At 33.4% G+C, this 20250-nt stretch overlaps 1 protein-coding gene and 1 pseudogene across 1 annotated transcript; one reads left to right on the top strand and one right to left on the bottom strand.

Annotated features, from left to right (window-relative positions):
- The first annotated feature begins 3198 nt into the window (after positions 1–3198).
- Positions 3199–4432, top strand: LOC125835693 (RING-H2 finger protein ATL78-like; annotated as a pseudogene).
- A 4661-nt stretch (positions 4433–9093) lies between these two features.
- Positions 9094–10667, bottom strand: LOC125835694 (uncharacterized). The gene is made up of 2 exons (XM_049514801.1): positions 9311–10667; positions 9094–9224 (listed from the first exon to the last, which is right to left on the bottom strand). The coding sequence occupies exons 1-2, from the start codon at positions 10665–10667 to the stop codon at positions 9094–9096; spliced, it is 1488 nt and encodes a 495-aa protein (XP_049370758.1).
- Positions 10668–20250: the final 9583 nt, after the last annotated feature.

Raw genomic sequence — 20250 nt, forward strand, 5'->3', positions numbered from 1 at the left:
ACTCATTCCATTGGCTAATGAGTAAATGTCATCCCACAACTCCATCTTCCTAGCAGCATCACACTTAGCATACACTATAGTAGCATATATGTTACTGATAAGAGATTGACTTTGTATCAAAATTGTGAGTTGTTGTTGAGAATCACTCACTACTGTCACATCAAACCCATGGTTAGTAAAGATCCATATCTTTCCATTGCAATTATGCATCGCCTTAGGCATTTTGAGCCTTCTTCTATATTTATTGATGAATCTAACATGCTGAAACGGTTCCAATAGAGCCACAAAAGCAAACTTATGATAATTATGCAACATTTGCACTCTTTGAAATGCTTTCTGTGTCTTTACAAACCTAATATTCCATATAAGAGCTTTAATCATCATCTTGAGTATTGAAAAAACACCTTCCGCTTTGGTTGCACTCTAATTAATTGGGTCGAGTCTCCATTACCCTGATTTTTACCCTTCCTTGCTGATTTCATTGTTATAGCAACCCTAGGTGATACATCTGCATCTTTGTATATTTATGCCTCATTTACTTCTGATTCTGTTGCACTGTCAATCAACTTAGCACCTTCTGTAGCTTCTAAGTCTGGGTCTGGTTCAACAATCTTATAAGTAAGAATGTCATGCAAAGTTAAATTAGGCGGCTCTGTGTACATCAACATAAAACTATCATCTGTTTGCACTACTGTAGGGACTTCAACTATTGCCATACTGTCATTACTTCTATCCTCTTGCTTCCGGTCACTTATAACAATATCATTTTCTTGCTGAATTTCAACTGCCCCTAACCCGATGCTAAGTTCTTCTTCATTTACCACATCAATCGTCTTGTTAATTGGAGTAGTAGCTAACCTTTTCTCTTGCTGATTCTTGGAATCTTCATTTTTTTTATTGTGGTTCGCAAATGCTGAATTTATCCACTCCTTAGTAGAAGTTACTTGTTGTGCACGATTTCCATTGTCTGAAGCGATGTTGCTGCTTCTACAAGTATCACCTAGAAGTTGTTGCTTTGTCATACTACCCTTATTGTTGTCCTTTAACCCACTTGTTGCCCGAATAGCTTCATTCACTGTAGAATTATGCATTACTGTTCCAATTTGCACCTTTGTTGTCTTGTCTGCTTCTTGTTCCTCTTTTCTATCACTCTTAGCCGCCTTTTTCTCTACTTGCTCACTGTCATTGCTGGGAATTTTTGTACTGTTGGCTTCAACTTCATCCTTGTTAAGAATATCAAACATGTTGCTGACAGGAACCTCTACTTGGGTACTAACTGCTTGAGGAAGCCTTCGATCATTTATAATTTTCTAGTTTCCAGGGTCACCCACCACTTTTCCACTGGATAGCACCCTTGCTTTTCCTTTCTGAAATTGTTGAGGTTCAGGTCTGCTAGGAAATCCATCCTTATTATCATTGTCCTCACTATCTCTATGTATTTTCTCCTTCAGCTTCCTGTCCTTGTCAATCATCTGTGGTTCAGGATTTAAAATTCTACACTCTAGTTTGTTATGTCCTTGCAATTTACATTCCTCACAATATTTAGGAATGTAGTCATACCTGATGTGAACTGCTTGAGATCATGTTTCTCCTGTTCTCTCATTCTCAATATCCATGTAAAAAAATTTTGGCAGGTCTGCACGAAGATCCACCAGTACTTTGACTCTGGCACAACTTGGCCGAGTCTTGTTGATAGTGGCCTGATCTAGTTGCAAAAAATACCTACTGCTGAAGCCAGGGAAAAGAAGGACTCCTTCTCGAAGAATGTTGGTAGTAGATTCGAAAATAAAATCCATGCCATGGATCTCGATGTTTCCTCCTCCACCCTAAACTTAGAATCATAGATTAGAGTCCTCATTAGATATGAATATCCTTCACTATAAGTTATGTAATATACCCCTTTTGATATTATGTTGATATAGTCCTCCATGTATGAGAGACGAATAAGAACATGTCGATTCCGTAACAGGCCAATCATGCACTCCCCTTTAATTCCACACTGAGATGGAATTGCCTTTCTTAAAAACTCTAAATCTGGCCATCCATGTGAAAATTTGCCAATGATAGCAAATTCCAGATTCTGTTTTATATTCATTCTTTCCACTTCTGATTCGGTCCATTTGATCCTTGGTATACCTTCAACTATAGTCACAGGTTTCATCAAAACTGATTCTGTTTTTTTTGTTATTGTATTCGTAGGTCTAATTGTATCAGCATATAGGGTTTTGTGAGGTGAATTTATTTTGCAAGCGTCATCATATAGTTCAAAAAAGTGAAAAAAGTTCAAGTACACGTAGCAAAAAGTAAAGAGTATTTGGTTTACAAATAACCATTTTACAAGACTTTTGAGACCTTTTTAACTACAATTTGGTACCACTTTTCCTATTACACTAATAATATAATCAGTGATATCACATGAAATTCAATTATGCAAGGCTCTCTTTCCTTTGCTTGTCATGTTTCTAGTAGATTGAAATAGATTTGCTCAATAGTTTTTTATGAGGAGAAAATTATTTTAATTTTAGGTGTTTTTGGCTGTTAAGCAGTTTTTTAGTTATGAAAGTGTTTGAAAAGGTTAAAAATGCTTTTAAACATTCACTTTTAGGCAAAAAAAAAGTTTCAAAATAATCTAAAAGTCAAAAATAAAGTATCATGTACTTATAACTTTTAGCTTTTGACTTATAATTAAGTTACTTTTTATAAGCTCATTCAAACAGACCCTAAATTTGATTTCCTATTGCCTCTCCACCATAGTAGTTGATTTCTTCTCAATTTGAGTATATATGACAAGCAACACCAATATACTCAGTGAAATTTCATAAGTGGGGTTTGGGTAGGGTAGAGTATACATAGATCTTATCACTACTTTGTGGAGATGTATAGAAATGTTGTTTTCAAAAGACTTCTGATTCAAATGCATGCTGCAGCAATCCCAAATACAATGAAGAAAATATAGTAAATCACAAGAAAATAGTGCAAATTAAGTCTACCGAAAGGGAGCAACAATCAGCAAGAAAATAACGTAATAATATCGAAACACAATGAACAACATACTATGATATATTTTTTAAAACAATAAAAAATAATGATGGATATCAAATAAGAACTACAGTAATACAACTAGTGCAATGGGAAACACGAACCACCCTAAGCAAGACAACACTACACTAAAGACAATAGAGGCGGGCACTTATTCATATGTGGGGTGCACGTGTACGGTGCACCCGTTCACTTCGAAAAAAATCATGTGTATATATGTATATCCATTTTGAGAAACTGCCAAAAATTAGGATATAGTAATTAACAGTGCACCCATATGAGGAGTATAGGGGTGTCCTTGTGTCGTTGGTACAAGCCAGAGGAACCACCCATGAGACTAGGGTTCGAATCTACCTAGAGCCCTATTTTTTCGCCTCTGAAGGACAGTACACTCTACCCTTCTCAGATCCCACTACATTAGGTCTAATATGTATCCTCCACAACTTTCGGCCTAAAGTCATGTGCTCGATAAGCTGAAGTTGTGTCACATCTTGAAGTATATGATGCACAATTTTTTACAATCTTTTAAGCTTACATTTTTTCATAGTTTTGTCTAGGAAAAACAAAACAAAGACCTTATACATGAACATCAAACTGGTTCTTACTCAACAGATGCACATATTATTTTGAATTTTTCTTTGAACTAGTGTATCAACTCCTATATATATATAGTACATGAACATCCAACTATGCATTAATAGTAAAATCACACTAAGCTGCTCTCTAAATTGTAGCGCTTAAAAGTAAAGCTAGTCGATTAAAAATACATTAATTGTCATGGAGGGGTCACGACTTTCATAAAAAAAAAAAATAACTTCTACACTGGCTTTCACAATTACTTCCCGATTCATGCAAGAGTTGTGATAGTTTTCCCAGTAATTTTTTGTGGCTTGATTTGTACATTTTTCTTGAACTCAATCATAAAGTGTGCATTTAGAACCTCTAGCCTATTGTTGGAAAAATCATCCTTAAATCATGGAAACTCTTCTACAACAAAGCTAGCAAATAAGGGGAATAGGAAGAAAACCCTCGGGACGTTGCCCGTTATAACCTACACTACTAGGTTATTGAAACATCCAGGATTTGACTCTGATTCTTTCATTTGCTTATCAGAATTTTGGAATCGGGGAAAAAGTTAAAGTGTTACCTTAGTGTAACCATTGCTTCCACGTTAAGTGTATCAGTATGGCTTAATTCCCACTCTTCTTGCCCTAATTGTAGGTTTTGCCTTATTGAGACTTGTCCAAAAATTGTCAAAGACAATTCTATTAGTACAACTTCAATTGTAAACTCTCAGGATGTGGCTAGTGACACTATATCATCACCACCAGTTCAAGAAGTCATAGTAAGGATTGAACCTCTCCAACATGAAGGTGTGGATCCTAGCAATTAAAATTAGGTATCATGGTATCAGACTGAGGCACATCGGGTCCGATATATATAGAGCCCTAATTGGACCTTGTGGAAGTTGTGAATATATTTTTCCGGTCCATGATTGTGCAGGCTCATGTCCAGACAGTGTCTGGGCATGAGGAGGTGGTGAAGATTGATCTCACATTAGATTGGGACGAGATTTCAGGACTTGTTATAAGCTTAGACAATCATCCTACATTTGAACTAGCGTTTGAGGCTAAGTTAGGTCCAAAACAGTAATTTGATAATAGACTACTATCCAACTAAAGTTGGTATGTGTAGTATATATGTATGACACTCATTTAAAAATTAACTTAAGTTAGCTAGACTAATAGACATTATAACTTTGTAATTATTCATTTAGTTAGAGCAATGAATTCTTGTAAGAGAAATGCAAGAGTGAAATGGTAATTAACACCCATAAAGTTATAATTTGCTTCCACTTATTCAATACTTGGGTTATGTTAGAATGAACTTATAACTTATGATTTATAAGCAAAATACAAATTAAATTTTCTAATTTATGGCTTTAAACTTATTTCACTATTTTAGCTTTAATTAAAACAAGTTTAAAAGTATCTTTCTATACTTTCTTCATGTTAATGTGTCTGTTCTATTTTTGTTTTTAGTCCGTTTCGAAAGCTTTTTCCTTTTTTGGTATTTTTTTTCAACTTTTCACATATCATATCATGTTAAGACCACAAGATAAAATAATATTTTAGAACATTCTACATAATTTTATTGTAAGACCACAAAACTCAAGTTTTCTCTTTACTTTTTGAAACTATGTATTAAGTCAAAATCAAATAAATAAATTAAAATCGAAAGAGACATGATTTTCTTTTCGCTTATTTGACTTGTAAGAGAACTCGTATTCGCCTGACCCCAATTAATAACAAGTTAATAAAAATAAAATAAAGGAAATTTTTATATTATTTTTAAAATAAAAGTCGGTAATATATTTAATGCCTTTTTTGATCTTTTTGTTGGGTTCGTTATCTCTTCATAAATCCACTAACTTTGGTTTCCCAGAAATGGCCTTGTTGCTTGAGAACCATAAACCATAATATAAAATTAAAGTATTCATTTTTAAGAGAGGATAATTTAATTTTCTTCATATTTAGAACTTTAATTGGTGGATTCAAAAACAAATTGTTTCTATAGAATTAGCCAACATTGTACATGTTGCAAGTAACGGCAACTGGCAATATATTTGGGACCCCTAAGTCAAACAAATAACAAATAACAAGTTGATTAGAGATCTTCTTCATTTGGTCAACCTAGTCCAATAATATATATATATATATATATATATATATATTATTGGACTAGGTTGACCAATCGTAATCAGATTGTTCCTTTTTAAACCTAAATCACCATTTTACCGCCGAAAGGGGCAGCAACAAAGGGAATCTACTTCAGCAATTGTTGTTTATATATTAAATTGAAATAATAAAATGTTGTGGAATTATAGTTCCCCTTATCTATATATTATTAGACTAGGTTGATCAATCGTAATCAGATTGTTCCTTTTAAAACCTAAATCACCATTTTACCGCCGAAAGGGGCAACAACAAAGGGAATCTACTTCAGCAATTGTTGTTTATATATTAAATTGAAATAATAAAATGTTGTGGAATTATAGTTCCCCTTATCCCTCAAATCAAAACTCAAACTTTTTCGGAGGAGGTAGTTACAAATATTAGTATTCTTGGGGACAAACGGGTCCCAACTTGAGTATTTGTTTTAGTCCCCTTACAAAAGTACTAATAACACATCATTTTCCTCAGTAAGACTTGTGTATGCTTCATTTTGCTTATTGGGTGCATGAACATTCTTGTATATTAATGGTTTAAATAGTGGTGTCACAATAAAGGTTGAATCTTTATAAGAATACAAGATTGTGTATGCTTCATTTTGCTTAATGGGTGCATGAATGTTCTTGTATATTAATGATTTAAATAAAGGTTGAATCTTTATAAGAATACAAGATTGTATGCTTATTTTAGTTATAATTTTCAAATTTAGAATCTGAGATTATGATATTCTTGATTTGTATTGGTAGGGGTCTAAAATCTTTCTGACCTTGTTAAAAATTTTCTTATTAATTATTTTGGTATTATTGGGTAGTATAGTATACATTGTGTATATTACGGTTCGTATTTGTGCTGAAAAGATTGAATCTCCACCATCCTTTTATGCTATATACTTCAACAATTTATGTACTTGCTAGAAACCTCTCACCAAGTAGGGAATCTACTTCAGCAATTGCTATTGTTTATTAAATTGAAATAATAAAATGTTGTGAAATTATAGTTCCTCTGTAGTTGGATAATATAACTTGAATTTGAATTATCATTTTTTTTAAAAAAATCTATCTTAAAATAATTTTCAAACTTGAATTATATGTTAACCGATTGATTACAATCTCTAAGAGTGTGCATTATTTGTGCATGAGTAATTTGTTGAATCAAATGCATTAGCTATTGAACAGGGTGTGCTAGTCTCAAAACTATTGTCTCATTCCACTTCTCTTTTCAAAAGGAGATATTTCTACCATTTCCCACCTCCACTCTGGTTTTTGCTTGAACACACTAGGTGGCATAGGAAAAACAGACATCATAGTGTCAAGTACATTGTTTACTAGTGTCAGTCTGCCTCCTAGGACAAGTATTGACATTCATATATTTGGTTTAGTCTATTGTTCCTGTCGTTAGGCTTTCGACCCTAGTAGATCATCTGGATAAGATGGCTAGCTATCCAGAATTAGATTGATGTCTGAAAGGATTATGTGTGGGGTTGATACCCCGGATCCGTCAGATCCATTTAAGGACCATTGTAATGATAAGAAAAAGATTGTTGGTGGCTTATTGATAGATTTATTAGATCTGCACCATAACAGTGCCATCTACAATTACAAAAACCCTATCATATTGGACTACAGCTTCACAAGAAACCAATTGTCCCTGTCGTTAGGCTTTCGACCCTAGTAGATCATCTGAATAGTATGGCTAGAATTCATGCTAGATTGTTCTCTGAAAGAGTTAAGGGTGGGGTTGATACCCCAAATCATTTGTCTGAGGACCACCTTAATGATAAGAAAAAGATTGTTGGGGGCTTTATTGATAAATGTATTAGATCTGCACCAAAATAGTGCTATCTACAATTTCAAAAACCCAACTATGCGGGACTACAACTTCACATGGAACCCTTTTTGAGAGAAGGGTAACTTTGTATTCACACTAAAAAGTTCATCATCCAAAAGTCGATGAATTGAAAACTTACATCCCACCTTTGGGTTTACTTTACAAGTTTCCAATAAAATCAACTAAGCCTACTATATCCCCTACCAGATTTTGTTTACACCAAAAAACAAAAAACTTATACAATTTATTTTAATCTTCTATAAGTTAGTCTTTTGTTCCTCAAAACTTCTTAAATTTCTTTCTTTACAAAGAGTCCACCATATGCAAGCAAGTATAGTTCTCCATCAGTGTTCATTCCTTCTTTTATTTCCAATACCTTTCCAGCTATTTAGTAGTTCATTTGTTGTGCTAGGCATCACCCATTTAACTCCCAACAGAGTCAATAAACATGTTCCATAGCTCATAGTTGTCTTATAATGAAGGAACATATGGTCATTGACTTCTGCTACCTGCTTACACATGACACATCTTGAACAAAATTGTCATATCCTTTTCTGTAAGGCCTCATGTGTTAAACAAGTTTTTCTTCTTTGCGTACTCAAAGTGTAAAGATGTGGAAAGGAGTTTCAAAGACTGTCTTCTCCAAGTCACACCTCATTCCAGAAATCAGTTTTCAAACCATTTCTAATGGTGATTGACATGTTGTTATTGAAATGAGGCAATAATCTTCTTATGACTTTTTAAGCACTACACCCAAAGGTTTCCACAACCTCCTAAGTTGTCCAGTGATTGAGTAAATCATACTTTTTTGCTATGAATCTTCTCCAAATGGGTCTCTTTTCTGAGGAGAACCTACAAAGCCATTTCTGCAATAGAGAGGTGCTTGGTTTGATGAGGTTCTTTAAGTATCAACTATCATATACAAGGTAGGACAATTTTCCACCACTTTTTTTGTCTCACTGCACAACCATCATAGTTCGGCAAATTCTCACCTCTCTATCTATCTATGAGATGTTTGAATTTTTCAACATTCCATAGACATCTCCATATGAATAGAATTTAATTTGTGAAAGGAAAAGGGATTGATAGTGTAGTAACTTCACAGAAGTCGCCCTTTGGTGTAGTTTCTTGACTTCTCTTGAATGGAAAACTTCATGCTTGAATATTGTCATGTTGTCATGTTTCTTGGTCGATTGTTCAACTATAGATTGTCTTCACATCCTTCGAAAATCTTGCTTGGCTTCAAACTTTGTTCACTTGTTTCATTATGTCACAATCATAAAGTTGACAGATTTAATTTGAAAATTAATATATAAAAGAAAAATGAAAGTAATAAGTAAGAGGTAATTAAGAAAAATAGGAAATGCATTCATAGATTTTGCAATTAAGCTTTCAAAAAATGAGGCAAAACAACATAAAGTTTTAAGGCACGATTTAAGCCTCGATTTTTTTAAAAAAATAGTGCTACTCCAAGAAGTTTTACTACTTGCTCAATCTACCAAGACTCCCGGCGAACCAGAGACGAAGTACTAGTCCAATTCTTCAAAGTCTCCTCTGGTTCAGCACCCCAAATGGTCGGTGTCTCGTTGTTGTAGAGAGGTATGTAAGATGTTGCAGCAGTAACCTCTATCAACGCTTGTTCATGTGTTGTCATGATATGAGCATCAAAGGACGATAAAGTATTATTTTCACCTTTCCAATGTGCACAATACCTCCTTTCACATCCAAATCCTCCTCAATAGTTATCATGTTCACATTGGCATTCCCATGTTTAGGCAGAGGGTTATTGTTCACGTTGGGTTGAGGTCCAATAAGTTGGATTGCTCCTTCTTTAATTAAAGCTTCAATCTTGTTTTTGAGACCATAACAATCTTCAGTGTTGTGTAAAACAACTCCAGAATGATAGGCATAACGCTTCGAACTATCAAACCATTTTGGAATAAGATCATGAATTTTCCCTTCAATTGGTTGTATCATACCTGCTATTTTTAACCTCTCAAACAACTGAGCCAATGGTTCTACTATTTTGGTATAGTTGCGAGTGGTTTTGATTTCATGATTTGGACCAGCTCTAGGTGCAGCATATGGTCGATTTTGAAAAGTTGAAGCTTGGAGTGGTTGGTATGAATGTGGTTTATTATAAGTAGGAGCTCGAGGTTGATAATAGTTTGTTTGGGTGTTGTAGACATGGTAAGGAGTTGATGGAGGATAGTAGAGATCCTGTGAGGCTTCACCATATTGGTAAGGGTAAATGGGTTGATGTGGTTGATGTGGTTGATTTAGGTAGGGAGGAACTTGACCTGGCATGCATCTTTGGTCAATCATGACAGCAGATACATCTTCTTTCTTCTTTTTGTTCCCATTGATAGAACCATATTGAATCGCTTTGCTTGCAGCATGCGAGGTTGTAAAGTCTTGGATCCTTCCTAATTTGATCCTTTCTTCCAAGATTTCTCCCATTCTAATGATTTCCGTGAACTTTTGTCCCATCATGGTTATCATTTTCTCATAGTAAAAACTGTTATCTTGGGATTCAATAAAGGTAGCAGTCATTTCACTTTCACTCATCGGTGGTTGGACTCTAGCTGCTTCTGACCTCCAACGTAGAGCATACTCACGAAATGTCTCAGTAGACTTCTTCTTTAACTTAGTTAGGTAGAAACTATCTGGTATGATATCGGTATTGAACTTGAATCGATCTATAAAGTCTTGTGCCATATCACTCCAACCACGCCATTTATGGAGATCTTGTTGTGTGTACCAAGCAAGAGCTTCACCAGATAAACTTCTTATGAACAACTTCATTTTGACCCTCTCATCTCTCCACACTCCTACCAGTTTGTCACAATACGCCCTTAGATGTGTATGAGGATCACCAATTCCATTGAAAGTATCAAACTTTGGTAGTTTGTACCCTACAGGCAAATCAATGTCAGGTTGCACACAGAGATCCTCATATTCTAGGCTTTTGTTTCCCCTAGTAGTTTGGAGGTTTCTCATTGCTTCCTTAACATCACGAATCTCTCGAGCTAACACATTATCAGCCTTTACCTTGACATTTTTTTCCATTTCCTCATATTGATCTACCTCGGGTTTAAACTTGGCCGATATTGGGTTGGTAAAGGCTTGAGTTTCCACCGCATATACTGGAGGAACATGTTGCACATAAGGAGTGGCAATATGCGCGCCCTTGTATATGTTGAGTTGTATAAGTTTGGACAATGGACGTATTTTGGATTGGAAGTGGTGTATTTGATGGGTTTACATGATTAGTTGTAGGTAGTGGATAAGTGTTGGTGGGTATGAGTTGGAGGTTGGTTTTGTGGGTTGACAAGTGGTGGATTAGGAGGAGTAGCATAGGTAGTATAGGTAGGTGGTAGACTTTGTGGAGGAGTGTAGGCGGGTGGAAAATTTGATGGATTTGAGGGGGTAGTTGAAGGAAGGTTATTGTTGGTAGGCGGAGGTTGTTGTGGAGGAAAGTGTTCAAGAACTGGTGAATCAAGTGATGGAAAACGAGGTGGATTTGGTGCAATACTTCTAGGTTCATGAAGTGGACTTTGGAGTGTGATAGATAAATTGGCCAAGTCCCTAACTCGAGTTAGTTCACTACGTAAATCCTCAATCTCTTGAGTCAAACAAGTGATTTGTTCATCATGTTGAATAGTAGTTCTATCTTCGGAAGTCTCGGGATAGTTAATAGGAACCATGATATGTCCTGGACCAATTGGATCAGATGCGGTTGGATTAGTCATAGTATTTTTTCTTCCTTGAATAGCCCAACTACGCTGAGGTAGTGTCGATGACTTGGACCTTGTGAAGTAAGGATGGTCGGCCAGCTCGATTGTCAACACGAATCAACTTTGGTAGGAAAAAATAAAATAAAAATAATAATAAGACAGAAATAATATTAGTTTTAAATGAAAAAGTAAAGTCATGTTCACATAAATAATTCACGTGGCATGCAAGTCATCAAGTAGAGTCAAATAAGTTGTAAGAATAACATGTAAATAAGTCATCAAGTAAATTCAAATATATCGCAAAGATAACATGTAAATGTGTCCTAATATGCTTGTGACCTCTTTGTGCCAGAGGTTGGCCTAACGTAAATTTAAGAAGTATATTTGCCATAATATGTCATCCCACTGCTCTTGATTAATTAAACAATTTTATTTCTCCAAAAATAAAGTACTAGATAATGAAATTATTTATTACATGTCTAATAAATACAACGTAAAGTACTTCCTAAAGTAAAAGAAATTCTAGTATGTTTGTCCTTCTTGGTTCCTTTTGGTGATATCATCACTTATTGTATTTCATCGTCAAATCTTCGTATCTGTCACAGAAAGGTTAGTCATACCATCTCTAAAGTTTAATTAATTAGAGCAAATGGTCCATATTTAGGCATAAATATTTCTCAAATATGCACATAAATAATGATAGGTCGTCACTTGGGGTCGGAAACCCACTTGGACATTTAAGGTAAAGTCGGCAAATGGATTTAATACACCAAGGGTATAAAGTCTCTTAGGTCATGAAATGATGTATGCTCCTTGTAAAGTGTGTTGGTTTATCTCTACTCTAGGTAAACTAGGAGTGAGTTTTACTAGACACAAGGTTCTCGAGTGGACTACTCGAGTGAGAAGGCTACTGTCACGACCCAAAAATGGACGTGATGGCACTCGTCTTATCCCACCAAGACAAGTCAGCCTAAAACTCAACCATTACAATAAAATGCGGAAATTTCATAAGCAACTCAAAAATACCCCCAAAATCTGGTTGTCACGTGTACAAGCCTCTAAAGTATTACAACTGATTCAAAAGAAAAACACAAGTCTCATATGACATTGTTTCTAGAGTAGAACAAGATCATAAACAGGAGTAAGAAGGCCTGTTGAGTTGACAAACAGCTACCTCACAAATCTCCAAGAAGCCTCGGAAAGGAAGAGAATATATCACAAAGGTCCGGGCTAGTGACCTACAAAAAAAATGTAGTAGCAAGGGATGAGTATCAAACCACACGGTACTCAGCAAGTAAACCTCTAAACACAAGCTAAGGGGATAGAATACAAGTACTCCTTACACCCCAACCGAACCTTCACAACTACAATCTGTATAAAACCAGCCCAACCTAACAGTTCGAAATTTACAAAGCACATAGCTCAACACAACACTCTAACAATTTCATATCCTCAACAACAACAATAGTTTCATATCCTCAACAACAACACTCTAACAATTGCATATCTTCAACAATAAGCCTAATATTCATCAGTCACAAGTTTCATAGAAAGGCACTCACAAGATCAGCAACACACAAGATCAAGTTCACCAATAATAAAGAAGTGCAATGCAATGAAATGCAATGTCAAGTATAGTGATGCATGTCTGACCTAATGATACACACCCGCTGTCTCTCAGTCCGGGACCCATGGGGGACATATCTGTCCATGCATCCATCGCGGCGCGGGATACGACCCTCGATAATAGTAACCATCGCGGCGCGCGATACGTCCCTCGAAATATAGTATCCGTCGCGGCGCGCGACACGTCCCTCGAAATATAATATCCATCGCGGCGCGCGATACGTTCCTCGAAATGGTACATCCTCTTTATTTTCTTATTCTTTCTCAATGCACATAACACTTGTCACAACCATGTCTCAGAACAATGCAAATGACATGTTCACACAAATAATGAAGAGATGACCATTTTCATAACATTGCATAATTCACAACAACACAATCAAGATACAACATCAAGAATGATTCAACAAACCTTTCAAACAATTCTCAACATATCACACAAACAATTGATCACATTGCCTTTTATTATCCCTTTCTCATCATTAGAATTAATCAATGTGGACAAGTCAATCCATCACCAAGCCTCATTAACCTAAACACATATTAGAAGGAAATACATGAATTTCATACACTTAACAAGGGTTTAGAAATCCACTTGCCTCAAATAATCGAACAATCACTCCAGGACTTGAGCCTTCCTTTTTCGTTGAACTTCCAACTCAAAGCAATCTAGTCAAATAATTAACCACAATAAGATTTCAAAACTAACAACACTCATGCTACTATAGGTCTAACCTAGACCCAAAAACTCATCCCAAATCTATAATCAAGTTCTTAAATCTCGATGTCAATTAACATGTCAAACTCTTTCAATTTTCTCCAAATTTGAAGCCTAGGGTTAAGTCCCAACTTCTCCAATATTATAAATCTAAGGATATTCACAAAATACAATACCCCTAATATTTAATTACCTATTTCAATATGTCAAAAATATAGTTTATAATGTGACAATTATGGATAAACAAAAATCTGGAAAATATCCAAAACTGGTTCGCTAACTCCTGAATCAACTGTAACCATTGAATCATTATTCCTAGTATTCACCATTTTTCTATCATTAGCCAATCACCATCGTTTCTCAATTCCAAAATTACTTTATACAAATATATACCAATTTTCTTATTCCAAATCCCCTTTTTCCTCTTCAAAGCCAATATAAAGTAATACTAACAGTTATTATGATTACATAAATGGAATTTGGCCGTAATGATCACATGATTGCACAAAATCCAATTCTAATCCACTGTAACTTATAAATATACATATAATTAATCAAGTTTGCAATTTGATTCCCTTCTTACTCTTTCTCACACATTATTATAATGATAATAATACTTATAACTACATTTGACCTCAATACACATTTTCAATTGCATAATTAATGAATTTATGAATGTTACCTGATCGTGAAGTGCAGTGGATGGTTTCCACGCCAGTCGCCGCTATACGTAGGTAAGTCTCCATTTCTTTTCTTAAGTTATGAACCAAAAACTCTCAACCCTAATAATTTATTTTTCTACAAGGGTCAAGTGGTATATGGTATTAAAAAGAATTATAAATTTAATCCATAATTATTAACTAAAATTAGTTATTTAATAATTAACCGTCAATTAATTTACTCTAGTTAAATGAATATTCAAAATTTCCAAAAATGACCTTCCGGGTCATTACAGCTACGCGGTCACATGGAAAAAGATCCGGACACCCCGCGCATATGCCAACTCTCCTAAATTTTGGAATTTTGAAAGAAATTTGCGGGTGGGAAAAACACACATCGCGTGTACGTGTGATAGTGTGAATTTTCAAGAAGTGGAGAGTTATGAAATGACAGTTAAGAAAAGCAGTAACACATAAACATTTATAACAAACAAACAATTTATAGCATGTAAACATAATTTATAGCTAATGAATAATTTATATCATGTGAAAATAATTCAAAGCAAACAAACAATCAATTGCATGTAAAAACAGTTTACAACAAATAATGTAATTAAAGTAAGCACATAAAAGCCTAATTAAACTAAATCCGTTGTGGTTAGAACCTATTAAGTCCCAGTGAAGTCGCCAAGCTGTTATACCCCAATTTAACCAGGTCAAAATAGTATACAATATTTAGAGATTTCTAAAGTTAACTAACTTAAGAAGTCGCCACCTAATTATTTAGGGTGAATTAGGGCACCTAAAATTGATTAAAGTCATGCCTAAAGTTAAAATACGTGTTCAATTAACCTAAAGGGAAGGGGTGAGGAATCCTTTAAGATCCATTAAAAATGGTTAACCGGCCGAACTTGATTGATTAATTAGGCTAAGTGTAAGAAAGTCAAATTTATGTAAAAATGCTAAATGTTAGAAAACTTTAAAGTCAATTCTTGTGAAAATTTGTCTTGTTGAAAAATGTGCAAAAGGAAAATAGTTTTTTAAAACATTTAAACTTGTTTGTTGGAAAATAAGTGATACCTTCATTTGGATTGGTAAGTAAAAGATTTTTTTATCAAAAAATGAAGTATTAGAAGTAGTAAAACAGAGTCTAACGCAGTAAATTAATTTTAGAGAGCTTATTTATCATAAAAAAGGGACTGATTAAAGAATGAGATGGATTTTAAGTTTTAAGAAAAGTATTACTACTATTCTTTTATGTCAAGAAATTTAACTCTAATCTACTCGATAAAATAAGTTACTACTAGCATACTACACAAAATGTCATACGCAACAAAGTAATAAAAATGTAAATAAAAAGCAGCAGTTAAGAGATAAGAAAAACACACAAGAGATACATAAAACAAAATAGCAAAGATAGAGAAGGAAAAAATCCGCCACTTTCTCCTAGTCCCTCATTTGTTTCTGTTTGGAGGTATTTTGAGAACGAGAAGTGTTTGGATGTATTTTAAGAGTGAGAAGCGCGAACAAAGATGTAGATACACATTTAAGGTCTGGTGGTGACGTCGAGTTCTAAAGTAAGACTCTTCGACTTCGGTGTTCATGTAAAAAAAAAAGACAAAATTAAAGATTAGTCAAGCAGAAAAAATAAACTCACAGCTATCAATTCATATTGAAACAAAAAAATAGCAATAATATATTTAGCTCATGTTAGTTTTACAAACAGACCCCATGAGTAATTCTAAATAGAAGCAGAGAACTAATGTATCCTTTTAATCATTATTTTTATCATGTTAGTACTAAAGATAAATAGATTTGAAAGCCTAAATCAACACATATTTATCCAAAATTTCATTCTCGTAAACAAAAAAGGAGGAACAAAATTTGAGTTTCTAACATGATTACACAAGTTAAAAGCAAATTAAAATATGATTAAGAGCAGGAAACTATTGTATGCTTTCTAACATGATCTATTGGCACACAATATACATGATACTCAAACTACAAATGTTCTATATGAACTCAAAACAAAATTTTCACCCTACCATAAATAGTTCTTATAACTAAACTATGATGAATACATGTTGCACAACCACAAATACTTTAAACAAAGAAGAAGAATTTTATACTCAAAACATAGTAGAAAACAAACAGAGATACAGAAGCAGTAGCTATTTCATATTATTTAAACACAAGCTTAAAAGGAAAGTTAAACAAAATATGAATGTCACTTCGAATAGATAAAATTCAAAAGATAATGGTAATCACCTGTTTTGGGGTAGTGAACTGAGTTGTTTTCGATCAAGGATCTATGCTCATTCCACCAACTAAATCAAGCAAAACGGGAAATAAAGTAGAAGATGTTAAAATGTAAAAGAGTGGTGTTTTCAAGTGTTCAAGTCTTTTTGTGAATTATTTTGCCAGCCAAAAAAAAACTCCCCTATTGATGGCCAAAGGGCAAGTATTTATAGGAAATGAAGGTTGGGAGTTTGGGCGGGATTTCGAAATGAAGATGATGTGTTTGAAATTTGAACGTTGTGTTCTTGGATGGACATGGCCTTCATGTGATATTTTCAGATTTATGCTCGAAATAGTGAGCCGTTTTCTGAAGTCGTATCTGCTATCTATTGGACTTATACACATCTTGCGATATGTAGAAAACTTGCACGAAAATGGTGAAGAAATTTTGCCATGGCTATGAAAAAAATTGTATTTACGCTAAAAATAGGAAAGAGGAACGTTGTTATCGTTGTTACTTAGAGCTGCCACCAAAGTAGGGTTTGTAAGTTGGAAGTAAAAATAATCTGAAGGGCTTTTGGGTTTGGGCCTACATTGGACAGATTTTCTAGTGGGTTTTGCTTGATTTTGGGCTCGTAAATGGGTTGAAAATGGATAAGCTTTCATGGCCTTTTTCCTTCTTTAAATTAAATCATTTGAGCTTCTAATTTAATAATTAGTATAACATATATTACATAAAAAGTTTAGAAAGTAAGAGACTTGAAGTAAAGTAACAACGTACTATTTTAAACAAAACGACATTAATGTAATAAAAGTAATATTGATAAAATAAAATATATTATTTTAAAATAGTGAATACGATAATAAAAAGATGATAATCATAAAAAAAAAAAGTTAAAGTAATATAGATAATTACGATAGCAATAGCAATAAATGGAAAATAATAGTGAATTATAAAGTATTCGACTTATTAGTAATTTAGAAGTTCAACTAAATAAATTAGAAGAAAAGAGGAACAAAATTTGGTGTCAACAATAATATATAATTATTTCATACAATATGGAGAATTAATAATTATTGTAGGAATATTTATGTAATTGGGTATTTTTTCTATTAACATTTCTATATGAAAAAAGGATTTGATATACCGCTCAACTTTGTCATTTAGAGGTGATATACCATCGTTATAAAAGTGGTTCACACAAACCCCTACTGTCACACAAATGGATCACATATACCTCTACCATTACAAAAGTAGCTTACATATACTCTTTAATCCAACGGAAGTGAAAAAGTTAATTTATTTATTTTTTATTTTAAAAAACTCATGTAGGTATATATATGATCTTTTTCACACATAATTTTTTTTGACTTCTTTAATTATCATGATTTGAGTTTGTTATTCTTATTGTATTCTTTGGTGTAAAAATATGAGGAAAAAAGTGTGAATGAAAAAAGAGAAAAAAGTAAGAAAATAATTTAAAATTAATTATTGTTTAGATATATTGTAAAAAAATATATATATTTGTAAAAAAACAATGGGGGCATATATGAAATTTACATTAAAGTTAGTGAAAAAATAAATTTGATCATGAAAATGATAAATTCAATTAATCGAAGAATAAAAAAAGCCAAAAAAAAGTATATGTGTGAGAAGTATCAAATATATCTCTACATGAATATTTTTTTGATAATTTTTTAAAAAATATTAAAATTGATTTTTTTCACTTTCGTTAGAGGAAAATGATATATGTGAGTCATTTAACAGTAAGGATATATATGCATCACTTTTATAACTAAGGTGTATCAATTCTAAATAACAAAATTGAAGGGTATATCAGACGTTTTTTCCTCATCTAGGAAACTCTTAATGTGGCCCACTTGTCAACATGCATATGTAGTCCAACCCACAACTAAATATGGTTGAAATGGTAATTAGAAGTTAATGAACGACGATAAGAAACAAACTAATTTAATTAACAAAGATATTAAACAAATTTTTAAAGTTAAACAAAAAAAGAATTATTAAGACAAATCTTCACACAATAGCAAATTACAATAGATAGATTGAGAGCAATTGTTGTCAATACTATACCTTTCGTGCCTTGTGTACACCACAATTCTATCCTTTATAAAGTAGTACTACTAATTAACTTAAAATTAAGTCTCTAATTAAGATAATCTTGCTTTAATTACAAACCACAAGAGCACTTAAGCTCCATAAGCGTTATCTACAACAAATTGTTGTTACTTTCTCATTAACAATATTAGTTGAATTAGCGTACGTAATAAATGTTGATAGCCACTAATCACCTTCCTATTTTCAATAGTTCTACTAGACTACTACAACTGATAATTAATAACAGCTTCGTGCACAAAGCATTCCGTATTCATATTGCATGTTCCAAAGAACGAACGCACCCAAGAAGTATGATATAGATTGTCTGCCCTAATACAAGCATTACTGGTTGCTTCTCCATGATTCCAACTTGTGACCTATAGGTTACACGAGACAACTTTACCATTTCAAAATATAGGATTTTGAAAGTGAGATCAGTAAAATACTTTATCCATCTATCCATGAATTATTTCATTAAGAAACAATTAACAAATCTTTTATCCTATAATTAATCAGATTGCATCTTTGGTGGAATCTGAAACAACATGGATTGAAGATTTGGTCCTGTACTAGGAATCAAGAAATTATTTTAAAAAGAGCATATAGTTCAAAAAAGTGAAAAAAGTTCAAGTACACGTAGCAAAAAGTAAAGAGTATATGGTTTACAAATAACCATTTTACAAGACTTTTGAGACCTTTTTAACTACAATTTGGTACCACTTTTCCTATTACACTAATAATATAATCAGTGATATCACATGAAATTAAATTATGCAAGGCTCTCTTTCCTTTGCTTGTCATGTTTCTAGTAGATTGAAATAGATTTGCTCAATAGTTTTTGATGAGGATAAAATTATATTAATTTTAGGTGTTTTTGGCTGTTAAGCAGTTTTTTAGTTATGAAAGTGTTTGAAAAGGTTAAAAATGCTTTTAAACATTCAATTTTAGGCTAAAAAAAAGTTTCAAAATAAGCTAAAAGTCAAAAATAAAGTATCACGTACTTGTGACTTTTAGCTTTTGACTTATAATTAAGTTACTTTTTATTAAGCTCATTCAAACAGACCCTAAATTTGATTTTCTATTTCCTCTCCACCATAGTAGTTGATTTCTTCTCTATTTGAGTATATATGACAAGCAACACCAATATACTCAGTGAAATTTCATAAGTGGGGTTTGGGTAGGGTAGAGTATACATAGGTCTTATCACTACTTTGTGGAGATGTATAGAAATGTTGTTTTCAAAAGACTTCCGATTCAAATGCATGTTGCAGTAATCCCAAATACAATGAAGAGAATATTGTAAATCACAAAAAAATAGTGCAAATTAAGTCTACCAAAAGGGAGCAACAATCAGCAAGAAAATAACGTAATAATATCGAAACACAATGAACAACATACTATGATATATTTTTTAAAACAATAAAAAATAATGATGGATATCAAATAAGAACTATAGTAATACAACTAGTGCAATGGGAAACACGAACCACCCTAAGCAACACAACACTACACTACGGACAATAGAGGCGGGCACACATTCATATGTGGGGTGCAC

This window comes from Solanum verrucosum, unplaced genomic scaffold (genome assembly GCF_900185275.1).
Source record: "Solanum verrucosum unplaced genomic scaffold, falcon-dt-bn FXZP01000128.1, whole genome shotgun sequence".
In the NCBI taxonomy this organism is placed as follows: domain Eukaryota; kingdom Viridiplantae; phylum Streptophyta; class Magnoliopsida; order Solanales; family Solanaceae; genus Solanum; species Solanum verrucosum.

Bases quoted from the DNA above. Each gene is read 5' to 3' on its own strand.
- LOC125835694 (XM_049514801.1), bottom strand. From the start codon at position 10,667: ATGGAAAAAAATGTCAAGGTAAAGGCTGATAATGTGTTAGCTCGAGAG. The intron at 9,225-9,310 runs GTATTGTGCACA...AAGCGTTGATAG, and splicing joins GGATTTGGATGTGAAAGGAG to AGGTTACTGCTGCAACATCT.